The 17,261-nt window shown below is 53.3% G+C and overlaps 6 protein-coding genes across 6 annotated transcripts; 3 read left to right on the plus strand and 3 right to left on the minus strand.

Moving 5' to 3' along the window:
• Nucleotides 1-726: 726 nt before the first annotated feature.
• M421DRAFT_96294 (uncharacterized protein) lies at nucleotides 727-3,234 on the minus strand (the record flags this gene model as incomplete). The annotated part of the gene is made up of 2 exons (XM_033598382.1): nucleotides 727-827; nucleotides 882-3,234. The coding sequence occupies 2 exons, from the start codon at nucleotides 3,232-3,234 to the stop codon at nucleotides 727-729; spliced, it is 2,454 nt and encodes an 817-aa protein (XP_033443369.1).
• A 2,152-nt stretch (nucleotides 3,235-5,386) lies between these two features.
• Nucleotides 5,387-6,858, minus strand: M421DRAFT_104602 (uncharacterized protein; the record flags this gene model as incomplete). Its single annotated transcript, XM_033587046.1, has 5 exons — nucleotides 5,387-5,734; nucleotides 5,783-6,031; nucleotides 6,249-6,500; nucleotides 6,551-6,600; nucleotides 6,660-6,858. The coding sequence occupies 5 exons, from the start codon at nucleotides 6,856-6,858 to the stop codon at nucleotides 5,387-5,389; spliced, it is 1,098 nt and encodes a 365-aa protein (XP_033443370.1).
• A 265-nt stretch (nucleotides 6,859-7,123) lies between these two features.
• M421DRAFT_426088 (uncharacterized protein) lies at nucleotides 7,124-8,233 on the plus strand. Its single transcript, XM_033594285.1, has one exon. The coding sequence runs from the start codon at nucleotides 7,561-7,563 to the stop codon at nucleotides 8,107-8,109; it is 549 nt and encodes a 182-aa protein (XP_033443371.1). The 5' UTR covers nucleotides 7,124-7,560; the 3' UTR covers nucleotides 8,110-8,233.
• Nucleotides 8,234-8,474: 241 nt separating this feature from the next.
• On the plus strand, nucleotides 8,475-9,920 carry M421DRAFT_76132 (terpenoid cyclases/Protein prenyltransferase; the record flags this gene model as incomplete). The annotated part of the gene is made up of 1 exon (XM_033597196.1): nucleotides 8,475-9,920. One exon carries the CDS (start codon nucleotides 8,475-8,477, stop codon nucleotides 9,918-9,920), a length of 1,446 nt encoding a protein of 481 aa, XP_033443372.1.
• Nucleotides 9,802-10,883, minus strand: M421DRAFT_426090 (stress responsive A/B barrel domain-containing protein). The gene is made up of 2 exons (XM_033594286.1): nucleotides 10,525-10,883; nucleotides 9,802-10,234 (listed from the first exon to the last, which is right to left on the minus strand). Exons 1-2 carry the CDS (start codon nucleotides 10,624-10,626, stop codon nucleotides 10,025-10,027), a joined length of 312 nt encoding a protein of 103 aa, XP_033443373.1. The 5' UTR covers nucleotides 10,627-10,883; the 3' UTR covers nucleotides 9,802-10,024.
• Nucleotides 10,884-13,426: 2,543 nt separating this feature from the next.
• M421DRAFT_96297 (uncharacterized protein) lies at nucleotides 13,427-14,186 on the plus strand (the record flags this gene model as incomplete). Its single annotated transcript, XM_033598383.1, has 2 exons — nucleotides 13,427-13,451; nucleotides 13,708-14,186. 2 exons carry the CDS (start codon nucleotides 13,427-13,429, stop codon nucleotides 14,184-14,186), a joined length of 504 nt encoding a protein of 167 aa, XP_033443374.1.
• Between the last annotated feature and the right edge of the window lie 3,075 nt (nucleotides 14,187-17,261).

Here is a 17,261-nt window from a genome sequence, read left to right on the forward strand (position 1 = left end):
CCGCGTGCAAATGTAGCCTCGGTGCCCAGTGTGGCTCGTTTGCCAGGCGCTTGAAGTGCCATGCTAGCCAAAGCCAGCGAAGTTGTGGTGGGGATCGTAGCCGCAGGTCGATGTAAGTCGTATTGCTCGCTCCCAATGCTGGAGCATTTGTTGATAGATACATATAAGTAATGAAGAACTGAGGACTCGATATTGTCTTTTGCGACAATATCAGACCAATGAGATTGGTCGTAATTGTAATGAAAGCCGACCCGCTCGCTATGCCATAGATAAAACAATCATGAAAAAGACAAGGAAAGAAGAGGACGACGAATCAAACAACCAACAAAGTTGGATGTGCAACAATCGACGTCCTCCAGTATCGTAATAAGATACTCAGGTGTACGGGCGTCGTCCCGACCTGTAAGAAAATCAAAGTTTGGTGGCCATCAAGATCGTGGTCCATCGTTTCAGCCGTAAACATGGCATCGTGAGAAATAATGTTTGTTGCTCGAGGGAGTGGTAATCAGTTGGTCGATAACATGGCGTCCGTAGCGCCGGGGAATCGCAAAATGCAAACAGGCCGTTCATCGTTTTGAAGTGGTCGTCAACCGTGCATTGCAAACATCAGACATAAGTCGTTGGTAGTAGGAATGTCGTCGGGGTAAGCTGCGGAGTCTCGAAGACGAGGTCTTGTGGGTAGGCGGTGTGAAGGTCAGAGGTGATCTTTCGAGATGAACGAAGACCTTAGTTGGCACGAATGACAAGCTTGGACAAGAACTTGTTCGAGAGGGAGTCGAAGTCCTCGCGATCGAACTTGCAATCTGACCTCGAGCGCAGGTACGAATCTGCATGTCACATTAGTATGATGCTAGACCATCTGAGTAGCGTACCGAACTTACCGTATTTGGTGACGTGAGCGCGCACATCAGTCATGGCATCGCACACCGCTGGATTGCTGGCCAACAGGTGGTGGTGCTTCCTGGTGTCCCATTCCTGGAAGGAGGGGAGCTTCTGTGAGATGGCGGAGAAGAGACCGACGATGACACCAACTGGTGTGCCTTCCATGTCGCCGCAGAACTTGTTGACGGCAGCCTGATCAGGAACCCGGTAGCTGCAGTCGAACTGGATCAGCTCCCAGACAGCAAGAAGAATAGCCGCCAACATAAAGATGGTAGGCCAGTTCTTGAGCTTGTCTCCGGAGTAGACAGACTGGTAGAGCGAAGAAAGCTCCTCAAGAACATCCTTCTGCAGCTCACGCCACATATCAGCGAGCGCACACTTGACCTGGAAGTTGATCATAACAGGTGCGATGGTGGTGCCGCAGAATTTTGATGATGTGTCCTCAACCTTACCAGGAGTCTCCTCGTCACCAAGGCCCTCGACCATAGTGACGTGAAGAGTCAGGTTGTAGGCGATGACAAGCTTGAGAGCCTTACGGATGACGGGCAGCTTCTCGCGAGTGTAGTAGCGGTAGGCCGTCTTCAACAGCTCGGTGACAAAGTACGTGCCCTCGAAGTACTCATCAACAAAGTTCTCGAAACCACCATCGATGTGACGGTCGAGGTAATCGCTAAGCATGGCCCGCGAGACACCTTCCATACCGGCGGAGAGCTTGGCAGTGTTGATTTCGAAGTGCGAGCCGCTAAGGGTTTCGTGCCAGTCAACGCCGAAGCACTTCTCATCACGAACGTAAACCTCACGGGCCATAATGGGCAGATAGTGACCATAGCCGTGGGTGACATAGATAGGACGTTCGTGGGGCGAGAAGCCCTTGATGTTGCCAATAGAGAAGCCAAGACTGACGTGACGTTCGTAGTCAGCCTTCCAGTCCTTCATGAAGAACGCAATGTCCTTGATGTCAATGCGCGTGCACGGTACCTGCCAAAGACGCGCGTGGGATGGCTGGCAGCCTGCGCACGGATCGCCCTTGTCACAGGTCTTCTTCAAGAACTTGCATCTCAAGCAAGCGCGGAGCTTGCGGATCTCGTGCGCTTGTTGGCGCTGATCTGGCCTCAAGGGACCGCGTCTTCGGCCGACGCGCTTCTCGCCGGTCGTGTCCTTCTTCGTTGTGTGTGCTGGGGTCTTCTTGACAATGGTTTTCGTGGGCTTTGCGCCAGCGTTGATGGGGCCAGCGGGCGACTTTCTCCGGCGGACAGCTTGAGGTGGTGAGCTGACGGCGGAGGAGGTTGGTGAGGCCGAACTGCTCGCCGACTGCTTGATGACGACAGGCTCGATACGTGTCATGGGCGGGCTGACGGACTGATTAGGCGAGATGTAGTTTTCGTAGCCGTGGTCCAGGGGCAGTCCATGGCCGTGATTGCAGTCATCAGAGTGCGTATGCGAGTGAACCAGTGACAGGTTATTCTCGGATCCGGGCGAGTGCATGGGGAAGTTAATCTCCTCAAAGCTACCAAGAGAGCCGGCAGAGCGGGGCACGTCGCTTTGGTTGGAGTTCGTCGAGTCCGAGGAAGTGCGGATATGAAGCGACTGCGCGGGGTTGAAGACGATGGCAGAGGAGTCGGAGAAGTCGTACGAATGGCGGTGGTTGTGTGCACCAACGTCGACCCAGCCGGCGTCACTGCTGGACAGTGAGCGCACCTCCATCCATTGCTCGCCTGGCGACCCGCTGCCAATGCTGACGTTGGAGTGGGTGAATTCTTGCGGATTGATATTGTTGAACTCTTGTGTGAAGTCACCCATGCTGAAGTGCGCATTCATAGGCGGCATGTCCATGGTCGTCGTCGTCATCATGTCAAAGGGCATCGACATTGTGGACATCATATGGGCAGGGTTGAGAGCGAAGTCAACCGGCGAGGTCTGGAGCTGCGCGCCGAAGGTCGAGTCGAAGCTGTTGGCCATGGCCATGGCGCCTGGGGTCATGTAGGGGTCCTGGACAAAGCCATCGGTGTTGATGTTCATCCAGGTCGCCAGCATAGGGTTCATGGGCTGCATGGCGGCCGGGAAGCCGAGGCCGGCAGCCTGGAGCGGCGCGATGGCGGTGGTCGAGGCTGGCATGGGATTGTACTGGGCAGATGTCGCGGCCACGGACTGCACGCGGCGGTGCTGGTGTTGCTGGTTCTGGTTATGCTGCTGGTGTGGGTGTTGTTGCGGCATTGCGCCGGGCGACGAGGCGGGCAGCGGCCAGGTCTGGTACGAGGTATACTGCTGGCGGTTGGGGTCGAAGGTTGCGTCGAAGCTGCCGTCCACGCCGTAGAGGGTGCCGTCAAAGTCTATGTGCTGGTGATTCTCCATGATGGCCACGGAATGGGTTTGGTAATCGAGTGTTCGAGTGCTCAGCCGCTCTGAGCTGATGGTGAGCGGTGTAAGCGCAGAACGTAAGCAGGCCTGGAGGGGACCAGAGGGTAACAGTCGAGTTGCACGGACCTCCACCAGCCAAAAGTCGGTGAGTGAGTGCCCCACACGCCAATAAGCGTCTCGATCTGCCTTTGGTCGACGGTAGCGCTGCTGGCGCTGCAGTAGTCCGCCCGCGCAATTCGCATCTCACCACTGCGGAAAACCCTGATGCTGATGGGTGTCCCCGACGTGGGTGCCTGGCCCTGCAGATGTCGGATGCTGTGCTCGAGGTGAGGTGATCCAGGTGAGAGGCAGCCTTCGGGTGGGGATCCTCTGCTAGCGAGGAAAATCATTCACTACCCACGATGGACATGGTAGATTCGTACTCAGTAAGAGACGGGGCTGGGTTCGCCCGCTTTAACACCGTGATGGTCACCATGGGCGTCGCCTTCGACCAGGGCGGGCAGCCTCTCGCCTGTCGTCCAGCCTGCTCAGCGCGCACCTGCACGCCTGCTGACGCCTCACCTGCCGCAGCTAGTGAGCGTCGAGGCGACCCCTCCTCGATAAGCACCCGCTATCAGTTAGACTCGGGACCCAGTACGTAGGATCGGCGTGTGGAGGGACCGCGAAGGATGCTGCCGCAACAAGCAAACATCCAGATGTCGAGCCCCAAACGGTGCATCTTGTTGTGCTTGTGTCCGAATGTGTCGGACATCCTAAGAGCCGCAGCGGTCGCAGTGCCTCAGCATGAAGCCTAGCATGAATCGCTGCTGGTGGTCGCCGCCGCAATCAACCGATACAACAGTTCAAGCCTCGAAGCTTGACGGACCAGGGGCAGCCCCGCGGTCTTCGCCTCACTGGCATGTCCCGGCAATACGATCATGCCTTAACGGCACTTTGCTGTCGAAGTGCCAAACTCACCGACACCTGCAAGAATGCCTAGAAGAACCATTCGTCGTCATCGTACATTCTGAAGGTGTCGAGACTCGAGAGCATGAGCGCCTTGTCTCCACGTAAAGCGCCCTCCGCCTTATGCTCGGCGCTTCCTCGTGCTCGACGCAGCGTCTGCCAGAATCGATTCGCCAATCGCATTCTCAACGGTTGCTTCGGGTCCGTGTGCATGTCATCAGCGCGTTCTGCGTAACACTGCTCCCGCATCGTGCTACCGGGACGAGCGTCTTGCGTGCAGACTCAGGTTAGAGGCTCGCAAACCCGGGGGAGTCCAGCCTGTCATGGAGAGATTGCTTTTCCGTGACCTGAGGCCGACTATGACAGAAAGTGGAGACCTGAACCGCTCTGACGAGCGTGTGGCTGTGGTGCTACACACGGGGTGACAAGTTGAGAGGTGCACCATTTCAAGTTCCCTCGTGGCCATATCTGTCATTTCCTTCGTTGGGCAACATTGGACCTCCTCTTCCCTTGCCTTGGTCAGCTCGGTAATGTCTTGCATCCCGTCCCGAATCATTGGTATTTACGGACGAGCTGAGCCCGAAACCGCTCTCACTACGGCGTGATCCAATTATTGTGGAGGGCGATACGAACTATGCCACTATTATGGTCGCACTGAGCTTGCCGATGTACCTCACCGTCGTACCTGAACGGCGTTCGGAAGTTAGCGAGAAACAGTCGTCCGTTTCGTCTCAAGAGCTGGAATGCTGCCGAGGCGGTCAGCATGGCTTCAGTCTTTAACAGGGGGTCAGCGACTCACCAGACCATCTGTGGAACAAAGAGAGGATGTCGGGGTCAGAACGGGCTGGAAGTGAGCAAGTGAGATTGTCGGAGCCGCGTTGTCGGAGGTAGGTGTACGGCGATGCAGCTTTGAGCGAAAGGCTTGCTGAATAGCTGCGTTTGAGGCCGAGCTGGCTGTCCTTATGGGCCACCTCGCCTGCGGTGTTGTTGCAGGTGCTGACGACGTGCAGAAGTGAGCACATGAAGCCAAGTGATGACTGCAGGAGATTATCGATCTCTTTGTGCGGAAAGAAGGAAAGGGACGCTCTCGGCGCGTTGCGGGTCTCAGGGTCTGGGTCGCGCGCACTTCACTTTGCAGGGCAGGAGAGGTTTCCTCGAACAAAACCGTGACGTATGTAGAATGCAAGACTGCAATGAGCAATCAATTGCTGCAGGCCCATTGTACGCTTTCCAGCGCACTCCAACAACCAAGCAACGCCGTGACGCCCGTAAACAAGACGACGCCCCCAAACTGACCACAGTATTCCCATGCCTTTGAGTTCTTCGCCCATCCATTGTTAGTCACCAGCACAACACTCAACGGTCCACTGATGACGTTTCCAATAGCTCTCCCTCCAACTAAAAGGTCAAATATGAACCCCATGTCTAGTGCAAGGCTCTGCGCCCTGAGCTCCTGCAAGACACCAGCCCATGTCGAACTAAAGCCTCCTGTAAAGAAGCCATACGTGATACTGAGGATAGCTAACAGTGATGTCTGGCTGGAGAAGCTCTAGAACAAGAACACAGCTAGCGCAGAACCCAGCGGCGAAACTAAGACCGTAAAGGTGAGGTACAAGCAATCGCCGAGTTCGCCTATAAATGTGCCGCCCGGCATCGAAGTTAAGTCAATCAGTACAAGTAAGGTGATGGCCATCATTGTGGAGACATGAAACTGCTGGACATCGGAGGTAGACAGGTAGGTATGAGAGAGGAAGTATCCAAGTGACCGGATGGTATTGCCGATCTGCTGCATCCAGAACGCAGGGAGGTGGATGAAGTTGAGACTGATGCGGCGGACCGTGGCTGACTGTTAAAGTGGGATGCGCGGCTTGAGGAAGTCGGGAAGTGGTGCGAAGAGGAGGACCTAGTCAGATCAGCGGTTGATTGTAGGCACCTTCAACGGACTTCTTACCGCCAACACTGTCCACGCTTGGAGAGTTACTGCAAGTCCGAACTTCTGAAGAGACGTTTCCATGGCGAAAGGCACCGCTACGCCGGCAGCAGATTTATCTACCCCACATCACACTGCAGGCCAGCCCTTTCCTTTTGACGAACCAATCATCAAGATATAGAGTAGTAGGAGTAAACAATAGTATACAGCCCAGGGCGCACATGACGTCTTGAGCTGCGATCAATTGCCACACAGATGTTGCAAAGGGGGTCATCGAAAAGCCAACTGCAGTCGGGACCAGACCAAGTGGTCCAAACCAGCGGCGCAGATGAGGCCATCGAGTCAAAATCGTGAAAGCGAATGGTAAGATCAGGTGCACGATGCCCTGTATCAGTCAGTCACAACGACGTTGCTCGAGTCGCCTTTCAGTTTCACCAAGTGACTTCCATAGTACTTTTGACAAACAACAAATGCAATATGATAGCCTGAAGATACGTGAGGATAGTTTCAGATGGACTCAGAGCTGGGCGTCGTACCTTCGTACCCCAGACTGGGACAGGAATCTGGATCAACGAGCAGCCAGATAATACCAGCAATGATTCTTTGCCTCTGCCCGTGGGTGGCAGTGAAACCTGTTCGATCTCTTCAACTATGTCCTGCTCTTGTATCGCGTGACGCTCCGAGTCTGTGCCGTTTGATTGGTGGTCCCTGTCGAACTCGACCTCTTGTTGTACATGTGCCATATCGACACGCTGCCGCTGTGCAATTGCGTTCGCTGCCATCAAGGTTATATATCACCCAGATATGTATCCATCAAGCAGAATGCCGTCGCAATGAGGAGATGTTGCAGGGCAAAGGCATGGTCGCCAAAACGTTGAGGCTGATTGGCTCGAGGTAAGCGTTGTGGCTACAGCTGAAACCATGGCTGCGGAGTAGGTGCGTGCTCCACGGCCGTGGATGTTGTGATCATCTTTGAAGAGCATGTATGCCATTGATCGAATATATGATGAGGTTCTTGTGTTCTGTCACTTCTTTCCGATCTAAAGGTTGACATGTGTGGGGGGCCACACGTTGCGGGAGCGTCCCCGGCACTGAAATACTAACTCCACAAACACGGATTGTGATGCTGCATGGCCGAGCACTCAGATTCAACTTTGAGGGGCATAACAGGAGGTCTCAAGCTGCAGGTACCCGCATGACGTTCGTGGTCGATCTCGGAATGCGCGGTTATAGCCGTGCACCGGATTCCGGGCTTCGGCTCCCCGAACGAAGAGGATGGATTCTACAACGCAGTTTATAAGAAGGCAGGGTGCTAGGGGATAGATGCAGCCTCAAAGAGAAGCCCAATTGAGACCTCTCACTGTCGTCTGCAGCACACTTCAACATAGTCCAGCACTTCCACGCTTTTGTCCGCCTTTATTCTCGTCCACGACTAACCGCTCAACATGGCAAATACCGGAGCTCTTCCTAAAGTCAAGAGACATGTCACAGGCCACAACGGCAAAGGCCATGCCATCTTCAGCAATGCTTTCGATGAGGAAAGCAAGATGAAAGCCAACGATGACGGCATCGCGTTCGCCCTCAGCTACGCCACGAAAGGCTTCCCAGTCGACATGACAGATGACCAGGATCTCGAAGTATACGAGAAGTATCTCAAGAGCCCCCCGGGCCTTGTTGTATCAGGCGGCACCGTACTCCGACACGTCGATATCCCTCCCAATACTGAGTGCACGATGCACCGGACTGTGAGTCTGGATTACGGATGTGTGCTCGAGGGCGAGGTACAGCTCTTGCTCGACAGCGGCGAGGAGCGTATCATGAAGCGAGGCGACGTTGCGATTCAGCGTGGGACGATGCATCAGTGGATCAACCAGAGCAAAACGGAGTGGACGAGGATGCTGTTCGTATTGCAGGAGAGCAAGCCGTTGGAGATCGCGGGCGAGAGGTTCGGTGAGCATCTCGATGGCATGGCTGGCGTGCGGTCGTCGGACTAGAGTAGCTGCAGTCGATACTGTGTGGTTGATTTGTGGAGTGCACGTAGCCTGCGATCTTCCACAATTCTAATCCTGACCCCGCCGCGGCGCTACCGCCCGATCCAGCTGCAAGCACATGCTCCACTCCACCTCACATATTTACTTCACATATTCACTCTTGTTTTGCGCAAACGCGCGGGGTAGTCGCAAACGTTATTCTCTCGAGCTTTGAATGTGCGCTACCATCCTGGAATATGATACGATAGAGCCCCTTGCAGAAACTGCAACAATACTAAGAACGAAGCCAACACTCATAATTCGCATCGACAACCAACACTAGCCGGCTGATCTCACGTGCCCTACCAGCTTCGAGAAGACTTAAGAAGATGGCAGTGCCACTGCGAAGCTCGACGCAGGTGTCATCTGAGCGCTTCGAAGAGACCATCTCCGGCGAAAATCGGATAGAAGAGCTGTCAGGTTCAGAGCTTGGATCAGAAGACGAGTACGAAGACATGGGCACAGCAACTCCCGAGGAGCAGGCGAATATTGCATATTTGGACAGCGTCCGGATACCGATAAAGGAGGATCTGGCAACAAGCACATCAATAACCCAAGACGAGACGCTCAAAGTCGTCCTGCCGTTCTTGGAGGGGAACCCCAACGACTTCCCACTGAACTCACACGGTATTTCACAACTGCAACGAAAGAGGCATGTCGTGTACCTGGAAGACGCGCTGGACGATTACCCGTCAGGATATGCTATGATGGACGCTTCACGACCTTGGATCATCTACTGGGCTCTGCAGGGTTTGACTGCATTGGGCGAGGACGTGTCTGAACACCAGCGAAGAGTAGCACACACTTTTTCGCTAGCTCAGCATCCCGAAGGTGGCTTTGGTGGTGGTTACGGTCAATACGCACATATGGCATGCTCATATGCCGCCACGCTTTCGATGGCAACAGCAGGCGGCGAGGCAACATACGAATCGATCAATCGCAAGACGATGTGGCAGTTCTTGGGCCGCATGAAGCAAGCAGACGGAGGTTTCACCATGTGTCAAGGCGGAGAGGAAGACATAAGAGGTGCATTCTGCGCGATGGTTGTTTTGTCGCTGCTCAACTTGCCTCTTGAGCTGCCCAAAGATGCACCAGCTCGTGGACAGGGCCTCACAACATTCACAGACAACCTTGGCGAATGGGTGTCAAAGTGTCAGTCTTGGGATGGTGGTATCTCTGCCGCACCTGGCAACGAAGCTCATGGCGCCTACGCATTCTGCGGTCTCGGTTGTCTCTCCGTCCTAGGCCCTCCAAAGGAAACTTTGAATAAGTACCTGAACATCCCGCTCTTGGTCCACTGGATGTCATCTCGTCAATGCTCACCCGAGGGCGGCTACAATGGACGCACTAACAAGCTCGTTGACGGATGCTACTCACACTGGATTGGAGGCTGCTGGTCGCTCGTCGAAGCAGCAACGACGACCGGCATCTGGAACCGCGCGGCACTTGGACGCTATGTTCTTGCTGCTGCGCAAGATAAGAAGGGTGGCCTGCGAGATAAACCCGGGAAGCGCTCCGACGCTTACCACACTTGCTACAACCTGGCTGGTCTTAGCGCTGCACAGCACCACTATGTGTATGATGAGGGTGTCAACAAGGGTCTTGGAGAAGTCGGACTCGGTGCACCATTCCGCTGGAAGGTTGGAGGGATATATCATGAGGATGCTATTTGGGATTCGAGCGACGTTGTGGGGAAGATTCACCCTGTCTTCGTCATCCCATTCAGAGCTGTGTTCGAGTGCAGGAAATACTTCGAGGACAAAGAAAACTTTTAGACATCTGTACATACGACTTTTCAGTAAGATCCTATATTTGCATAAACGATGCATCCTTCAATTTGAATGACAAGACGTTGGCTACCTTAGAAACCCCGAAACGCTTACGCATCCATGTAAATTACAAGCGGTGGCCCTCCCACCTTGGGCTTGATGAAGGTCTTGATAGCAGCATGTGCCTCACACTCATTGTCGTAGTAGTCCATATCGGCCTTCGAATTGAACACCGTCCTGGCTACAAGCGTATAGTCTTGGCTCCTGGGATCATCATACGGTTGGTGCGCGGCTGCTTGCTGGATGTACGGTTTGCCGTCCTGTCCAGGCTGTTAGCCATGCTGATCCTTAACGTGCACAACTTCCCGCTTCGTGTCCCCGTATCTCCGGCCCTGCAACATGAGGCTGTAACCGCCCACGTTCTTGCAGCACAGGCAGGACCTGCAAGATGCAGCCTCAATACTGCGTACCCCACAATCGTTGAATCCAACATCGAGCCGCCTGCGGCCTCTGGGATTATGAGTCGAAGATGGACCGAGCGCGTGGCTGGACACTAGCTGTGGAGACGGGAGGTGATGGGATGTCGGACGTGCAGATGGCAAGAACGTACCTTGAGGGCATCCTGAGTCAGGGAGGAGTATTTCTGGATCGCCTCTTTGATCACTGAGTTGTCTGAGAGCTTGAAGAGCGTCATTCGTACGATTTTTGACATGTTGAGGGATGTTATGGGGCTAAGTGGCCGTGAATTGGTATGTCGGTGCTCAAGATGTTGTTGCAACTTGTACTTTTGTTGCGGAGCTTCCGGAGCTTGTGAGGAGAGCCATCGCAGCGGATCAGGTCTTCGGTTCCCCTTCCGTTAATAATGTTCAGAAAATCTCCGTCAAGAGGCAACCGACAATGTTCTTGTCACTACATCGACGTGTGTACGCAAGGGCGAATCTTCCATATAGCCCTGCAGCCCACATTGAATCTGATGTTTCACGCTCGTGCACAGCAACTTGAGTCCTGACGCAAGGTCAATCTCAAAGACCTACCCAGAGAAGCGGTGACAAGGTTCAATATCGTGCGTGCGCCTGGCTTTGACGAAGCTGCACACTTCTCTATAACGTATGTGCGTTTCGGGCCAGGATAAGGTCATGCTACCAGGACCTCAGCACGCCTGCAGTACATCGCTGCGATGCCGGAGCATGTTCCGGATGTTCTGATAGTGTCTGGCTGTTCAACCTTGCACAGTAAGAGGTTGAGTCAATGCCGTGCCGCCTCTGAGATTCGACTCTGAAGCAGATGGACCCTGAGAGACATTGTTCGAAGGGACATGGTAGGAAGCGGGATGTTGCGTGAAGCTGTACAACCTTGGAGAAAGCGAGTGTTGGTTACCTAGCTCGAGCGCATGCATGGAACCCCGCCGATTCGAAAACAGTTGTTGCAGACTGTTTACAATTCACAGTTGGAATTGACGCTTTCGATGGCATAACGTCCATACCGTGATGCTCAGGCAGCCGTGGCAACAGCGGCAATTGATCGCTCTTGCCATCGTCAAGTCTGAGCGCGCAAAGAGGGGCAGTCGCGGTGCATTGACACGGCTTCCTCACCGCCATTCTCAGTGCAGATTGCGCTCGTAGCCGTGCGTCGTCCATCCCCAGATTTTCCCGCCATGTTGCGCAGAAATTCAGCAGCTGCCCGCGACGAGGCTGCCAACGCCCTTTGACGACTCGCTAATCGAGTGTCATATCTGCCAACAGCTCATCGTTCAGGCTGCTCTTACTATGGACATCTCATGCGCTTCATGCTAAATGGACCCGCTTGAATCCACATCTCTAGCCTTCCTCGACCGAGGCTTGGACCGGCCCCATAACGAGGCCGCTTCTGCGTGGACCTTGCTTGGTCCTTCATGTACCGTTGCTGTACGTTGCTGTACGCTGCTGGCCTATCGCGGTTTCGTCTTCGTTTTGCGCACCATCGCACTACCGTCCGGACACAGCCTTTTGCACAGCGATCGAAGACAGTATGCAGCCGCCCGCTTCGTGATGCCTCGGATCATGCACGTCGTGAGCTTCGGCCTTTGACGTCCTCCAAACATCGGCGATGTACAGATCTGGCTCGGTTGTTGAGCGACTAAGATCCTTTCTGGGCGTCTTGCACAATTCAGGCACACGTCAGGCGGATTGTCACACACAAAATCCGTCCTTGCAAACGTTTACTGATAATTGGGGATGGCAACAGGCGCTCGAGCTATCACAAGGCCGTCTCCGCAGTGAACGGACTCATGGCGCAACCGCCGTTGCTACCTCTCCGTCTTCGGCTGCGGTTGCATATCGCTCGACCTTCAAAGTCAAGCGTCGTTGACAACTCACCATGCGCCATGCCATGCAGGTGCGTGAACGCCCGGGCGCAACGACATATTTCTGGTAGTACAATCCCAGTTGCCATCCAACCCCTCGATTCCAGCAATGAATCGATCCCATTTGCCTTTCGTCGTTTTGCCGAGGAGCGCCTGCTCTTCTCGGTATAACGCTCTGCCAACTTCAGCCGTGATGCTCACGATAGCGTGTCAAATCCCTCTCCACTCATTCTGCCTCTAGGCGCGACTTCCGCTGCCATGCTTGGGTAGCCCTGCCAAAGTGCTTGAGATCCACAATTCTCTGCGCGTCTGCGCCTGGTCTCTGATCCCGTTCATCAACTTGCCCCTTCGTATCCCCATGGGTGTTCACCAATTGCTGCCACGGGGGCCGAACCTGCTCGGAGCTCACTGGATCTTTGCCATGCGCAGCATGCATTGCTCATGCAACACAACATCATACTACCAAGCTTACCTGCTGAGGGGAATACAAACCGACCGTCGCTGTACGTCGTTGTCTATGCTCCTGCATCACGGTCTTTGGTATGCCGATCTACAAGGTGTGCCTTGACGAACCATCAACCGCGCTAATGCTGCAGCATAGTGGCGACGGCGAATAATATCCCAGTTGGCGGATACCGGTGAAGCTTGTGCCTTTATGGTATGAACCCTTTCACTAGAAATCTGGAACCCTAGTTTTTGTTGGCGAGAATGCGGCCAACGCATCGATAATATGGGCCTCTTTGTACAGAGCCGCAAGGCCCGCACATCATACGCCCCCAGACGTCCAATTGAGAGCGCTCCCACTGGCCGGAGAACTCTGCGTGTTCCAAGAAGCTCCCTGCACTTCGGCTGCCGCAATAAATTACACGCCATCCCACACTAGATGGGTACCTCCCATATACCCTCTACACGCCATACCCTCTTACTTCTTTCTATCTACCACGCAACACTTCTCCCAACCTTCAGTACAGTTGTCACTCTCTCGCCTGGGAAAGTGTCAACGCAGTGTTGTACAACGGCAGCCACGACTACCTCTTTCAGCCGAACACGAACGAGCGCTTGCCTATTTCTGTCGAACCCGATTTTGTGTTTCCCTTCTTGAGCTTCGAGCCTACATCGAGCGCCAGCGTTGCTTTCCCGACATATCTACTACCACTTAAAGCTTAACACCATGTTTTACATCATGTATCTGACAGGTACGTTCCATACTTTCTTACCATTCAATACTTGGCGGGGTATGGGGAAGTGACAGCTGTCGATAGCCAAAATAGTTATGTCATGCATGGGCCGCGCCGAACTGCAGCATTGGTCCTGCAATTGCACCTGCGAATGCTCTTGGACGTTTGGGCTGCTTACTCCCAGAACCGAACAGGTCCCTTGGTTTTGTACTGTTCTGCTACTGCTATCTAACATCATGTCGTATTGCCGAGGAGAGACTAACGGAAGTTTTAGGCCTTTGCCAAAGGAGACACTGGCCCGACCCTCTCTTCCAGACATACAGATCCGGCTACGGTTACGGGTGTACAGTTCGTGTCAACAACCGAGAATACTCGACAGACGTCGACTATGAGAGTGACGAGCTGGCCAAGAACGCTGCTGCTACCCGAGCGTACATGATCTGCCGCAACTTTTCTGTCAACGACGGGATGTTCCCCGGCCACCGACCAGGCCAAGGTGGTGTCGTTCAGGGTATGCCCGTTGCCATTGGTGCTGGTCGACGCAACACTGCAGTGTCCAACGACTATGAGACAGCAAGCAGCTCCAGTGGCGATACCAGCCCGAGGAACAGCGACTATGACCTTGATGCTCCTGGACGTCGCTCGAGCAAGTCGAGCACAAGCTCGACAAGTGCCTGCTACTGCGGTAGGGGTGCTGTAAGAGTGTATGAGAGGTGCACCGGCTGCTTGAGGGATGCCGGATACCAATGCTAAGCATTTGGGCTTCGAAAAAAAGTCGCGATTCTGCAAGGTTGGTGATGCCACAAGCAAGGCACATTGGAAGCTCCACATTTCGGACCGAAGAGCGATGCCCAGCGATCACGTGTCAACACACGGAAACGTTTCGGGCTACATCAAAATCGGCCACTACGGCCATGACTCGACAGCTAGTAGCGACATTTCCTATCTTCTCGTCATGTTTCGGGATCTATCATGACCATCACGACTCTTGCTGGCATTCTGTTTCACCGGCGGCTGCATAGCGACGGCATTGCGCATTCAAGCGTTTAGCGACCTCATCATCATTACCATAGGCCGGCTTTCCCCTTCGCGAGGTCACCCTCCTTCTGGATTGGCCACTCTGTTTCTGTTTCTGGGCCGGCTGTCTCCATTTTCAGATTGCGAAGAGTCTCCGTGTTTACTTCGCTAATTACATTGACGAGGATGACGATTAAGATCACGATTCACAAAAGAGTAAAAAGATCACGATTACACGCCTCACGGCCTTACGAATACCATAACGATAACGACTCTCATAGGACTTCAATCTGACAAATTACTCCGTCTTGCACAACTGACGTTACACATGTACGCACTGAAGCTCTCAAGGTGACTTGCAATTAGATCTATTTGTGCATACCGCAGTCCCATTCAATCTCCCCGTCTTCGCGATCCTTTTGCTTCTTGCACTTCGTACCCTTTAGTGTCGTTCTGGAGCATCGGATCTTGGGATTCTTGCGCCCTTTCTTGCCCTTGTTTGACCCGGTTGGCTCATAAGTTGCTCGACGCTTCTTACCGCGCCCTTTCTTCTCCGGCTCTGAAAGAGGTGGTGGCGAAGTAAGAGCTGGTGGGCCAGCAGCTGGTTGGCTAGTCCCCGAGGTCGGAGATACAGCGGCCGAAGTTGCGACAGTTGGAGATGCTGGAGGTGCAGTAAGTGCGGGTGTGTTTATTTGAGGATCGATGGGAGTGTACTCCACGATCGTCGTGATCCTGCTCATGGTGTTCGCAGGCTCCGGAGGCGGAATTCCTCTAGTCTCAGTATCGGGAACGGTATAAGTGGGCGAACCAAGCTTGAAGATTCGTTGTTCAGGTCCACCAGTCACACCGATATGTGGATTATGGACCAAAGGCACAAATTGCAACCGAAGCCGGTCCCATCTATAGCGCTCTTGAAGTTCGCTCCTTGTGAACGATTGACGCACGCGTTCGTTGTCTCGGGCCCTTATGCTTTCTTCTCGTGATAGTGTGTCACCACTCTCTTCGTCTTCAACTAGCTGATAATATCGCATTTCGTCCGGATCTAGATAGGCGAAATTGGACAAGGTCCGTTCGAAGTTTTTGGAGCTCTACACTCTGTTCGGGAAACGCCCAAGAAACTCTTGGAATTCGAAGCCATTGAGGCGATCCTGAGATTCGATTGCGTCTCCCATGTCTTCAATAGTTGGCTCGTTGTTCTTTACAATAAAGTTTCCAGTCACTATGTCTGGTCGCCAGTGGGTGTTGAGAATGCTGCGAATAGTTATGTTGGTTTCGCGAGATTGCCAAAACTGGCCAGCTAGCTCCATTTTTACTGATGAGTCTCAATGAAGCCCCCCTGATATCGTCTTTGTTCGGTACTGGCTTGGGCATATATCTGCTCTCGATTGGATCATTGACTCCGGAACTCATCTGCTTAGCGCCCTGCAGTAAGAGCCCTACGAAATGCTCGATGCGGTAGACCAATACATGGCAGTTTCGTGCATTTGGAAAGTTGTGGCAGATGTCAACGAAGGTCGCATCGTTCTTTTTGAAATCTTCCCTGCTGAAGAAGGCTTCTAACGCGGCCCAGGTTGGTTGTCTCTCTTTATACTGTCTAGCTCTTTTTGACACCCTTCTGGTGAGCTCGTACCAAATCGGGTAGAGCTTGAATATCTCAAGGACTAGCCATTCCTCAGTCTTGTGAAGTCCACGCGCTTCGGCCTGACCAATGAGCTGCTGGCGTGTTTTGTTCAGATACTGCTTCCACAAGTGGTCAGGCATGTTCATCACATGTTGGCAAGCTGTGATCCATAGGGGTGGAAGGTTTTCGTCGGTATAATCACCCATCTTGTCTTTGACGAATAGGGTGCGCAGATTAAGAGGATCAGGATAGCTTTCCGCGGGCTCCAGGTCCTTCCCCTTCTTGCCATTCTCATCTTTTGTGCTCCGCCAGACTACCGATATATCGAACACAGAAGCATCGGTTAGCGAATGATTCCGGCTCTTCTCAGTATCGTGCATCAATTTGAAGTAGTGGTTTGTCATCCTCATGGTATCTACCGCTGCAGCGTACAAAACCGGATCCATCCGGTAGTCGGGAAGCTCAATCAATTCATCGAAGGTAGGCGGTATGTCTCTAAGGGTGTATGGATCCCATGTCCACTCTGTATGGTTCTCAGATGGTCAAGGTACGTTGATCTGAACACTAGGCGGCAATGTATCAGGGAATTCCAGTCCATCCTCAAAATCTCTTTCTGAGCTACTGTTCGTGGAAGACATTGTAACAAGGGACAAGGTACTAGGATGAACCAGACGATGCAAAATTCAATCAATATTCTCGTGCCTATAGTTTGTCCCGTTTCACTGAGAGGCCGGAAAGAAGCCTATATGTACGCGACAAGCACACAAGAAAATATTGTGGAGCTAGTCGAGCATTGACAAAAGCACAGGAGGTTATTCAAGAAAGATGAAAGGGCATATCTATCGATGCTTTGTCTATTAACCTTCGATCACACGCCAACACTGACCGTGCCTTTGTCTCGCTATCGCTCAACACCAGTAGGAAGACGCAAAAGACTTTGTCCAAACCGCCAAACCTGTTGTTGGCCTAGCTCGAGACCGGGTTTGTAGATTATGTAAGGCGGCGCTCCAGGATATCTCCAGCTCTGAACAAGTCATCATTTGACAATAGCAAGCTTTTGTCAATGAACAGCATCTAGCGCTGCGTCAAGACAGGCCTGACATTTACACCTCATTGACGACCTCGACCCTGCTGTGAACAATTGGCTCATTGGTATCCACTTTTTGAGAACCTTCAGTTCATGTATGCCG

Source organism: Didymella exigua (genome assembly GCF_010094145.1).
Source record: "Didymella exigua CBS 183.55 unplaced genomic scaffold M421scaffold_54, whole genome shotgun sequence".
Classification (NCBI taxonomy): Eukaryota; Fungi; Ascomycota; class Dothideomycetes; order Pleosporales; family Didymellaceae; genus Didymella; species Didymella exigua.